This window comes from Orycteropus afer, unplaced genomic scaffold, assembly GCF_000298275.1.
Source record: "Orycteropus afer afer isolate SDZICR_OR568_19922 unplaced genomic scaffold, OryAfe1.0 scaffold00018, whole genome shotgun sequence".
In the NCBI taxonomy this organism is placed as follows: domain Eukaryota; kingdom Metazoa; phylum Chordata; class Mammalia; order Tubulidentata; family Orycteropodidae; genus Orycteropus; species Orycteropus afer.
Window position 1 is genome coordinate 1,521,381 of NW_006921605.1, and position 1,925 is coordinate 1,523,305.

General features: G+C 62.2%; 1 protein-coding gene across 1 annotated transcript in view; it reads right to left on the minus strand.

Annotated features, from left to right (window-relative positions):
• Positions 1 to 1,798: 1,798 nt before the first annotated feature.
• Positions 1,799 to 1,925, minus strand: part of SLC25A10 (solute carrier family 25 member 10) — a 5,780-nt gene continuing 5,653 nt past the window's right edge. Inside the window, exon 11 of the mRNA XM_007959579.2 lies at positions 1,799 to 1,902. Coding sequence (XP_007957770.1) covers positions 1,799 to 1,902 — 104 coding nt within the window. The remainder of the gene's footprint in view (positions 1,903 to 1,925) is intronic.

The following is a 1,925-nucleotide window of genomic DNA, read 5'->3' on the forward strand; positions in this document are numbered from 1 at the left end:
CCTGCCTGGGCCCCAGCCGAGGCCCCGCAGCAGCTTTGGCCCGGTTGTGGGGCACCTGGGGGGGCTGGGAGACAGCATCAGCTCCCGCAGAAGGCCCGCTCCTCCGGAGGGTGTGCAGCTCCAGACAAGGGCTTTCCCAGTCCCCTCTGGGTCTCCTTAACTATCGGCCAGTGACAGGGTGCAGGGCTGATTCAAGGGGCATCTCCCATAGTCAGGCGTGGGGAGCCCTCAGCAAGCTGACCCCCAGCCCAGAGCCCTCAGACTCGGGGGCAGCGGTGTCAGGAGCCGGCTGGCAAGGGTGGCCCCCGTGGGCTCGGCCATGACCTGGCTGCCGCCCAGACTCCTCAACTCTGCAACCACTCTTGGTACCTTGACAGCCCCGAACCCCCATCCCTACTGTGTACTGCCCTGTCCACCTCACCCACTTCTTTCTGCTGCAGCCTCTGCACTGGAGAGCCCCCTTGGAGGGTGCAGAGGGGGCTACCATTGCTCCTGGTCCCAGAGCAGCCTGCAGGCTGGTGAGCAGCCCTGGGAACAAGGTATGGACACCTAGGGACAGACACACAGATGGGGCGGAGCTGTTCGTCCTCATCTTTAATGGTGGTCCCAGCACAAAGACACACAGGTGGCCCTCCTGGCACCTTCCTATGTAGGGTCACAGTAGCCACAGGGCTCATGAGTCGGCATGGACTCCACAGCCAGGGGTCTCGCCGATACAGGGGTTTTAATGACGTCCAAAGCATCTCACGTTTTACCCTTGGGACCTCTTCCCTGCCACACCTCCCACTCCAGAGGCAGCCAGAGGTCCTGGGGGACTGGGCAGGCAGGCAGAACCCAGGAGGCGGCACGTGGTTGACCACCATGAAAGAAGGGCCCCAGTACCCAAGGCACCCGGTCTCAAGCTCTCACAATGTGGGCCCACCACGCCCCAGGAGGTGGGAGGGAAGGACGGAGACACAGCCTGAGGAGCACAGGCCCAATCCCTGAAGACACGGCATCTTGGGCCAGAAAAGTTTTGGCAGAACTGATCGTTAAAGCCACACAGGGTTGGGTGGGGGAAGGGCTGGTGCGTGGGACCACCCCATGACTGGTACCTGTCTTCTGAGTTCAGCTTGGGGGAGCAGGGGAGTCACAGCTACCTCAGTTGGACAGAAGCCATGGTCCCTCTCACAAGACAAAAAGTGCACGTGCGTACACACCTTGGGGAGTAACTGTGGGGGCCCACACCCCTACTCTGCCACCCAATTGCTCAATGGAAGCTGCTAGAAGCCAACAGTGCTGTGTCCTGAGCAGTGGCATAATGAACCAGCACCCCAGAGGGGCGGGGGCCTTGGGGGCACAGGGTGGATGAAGCAAGAGGGGGGGACACAGCGATGACTAGCAGTATGGGGCAGATGACCAGCAAAGCCCGTGGTCGCACCCCACCTCTGGTGTAAAGCCAAAAGGCTGTCTCCGGGAAGGGAAGGTGTCAAAAACCCAGCCCCCCGGCTGCTGGCCAAAGCCTTGCCCTCTTGTGGGCCTGTCTCCTGAGTGAAGGGTCAGTGGTGCAGAAGGAGGGGGCTGTAAATACCCAGGGGGGCTGGGCAGGAACAGGTGGAAGGGCCTCGGGTGGCTCAGAGGCCAGTGGGAGGTGGTGTGGAGCTCCTGCAGGGTGGGAGGCAAAGGTCACAGGGCCTCTGGTGGGAAGGGGCCGAGTTAGGGGTGCTGGGGTAGTCCCAGGCTAGGAGAGATGGAGCCCCGGGCTGCGCAGCGCTGGGCCGCCTCGCCTGGACTCTGGAAGGAACAACGCTCTGTCTGGTCAGGCCGGCACTTTGATGCCAAAGTGTTTGCGGAGTTGCTCCAGGAAGACGAAGGTTAGCACGGTGTGGGGAACCAGGCGGATACCAGCCGGGAATAGGCCCTGGACCCAAACCAGGGGACAAGTA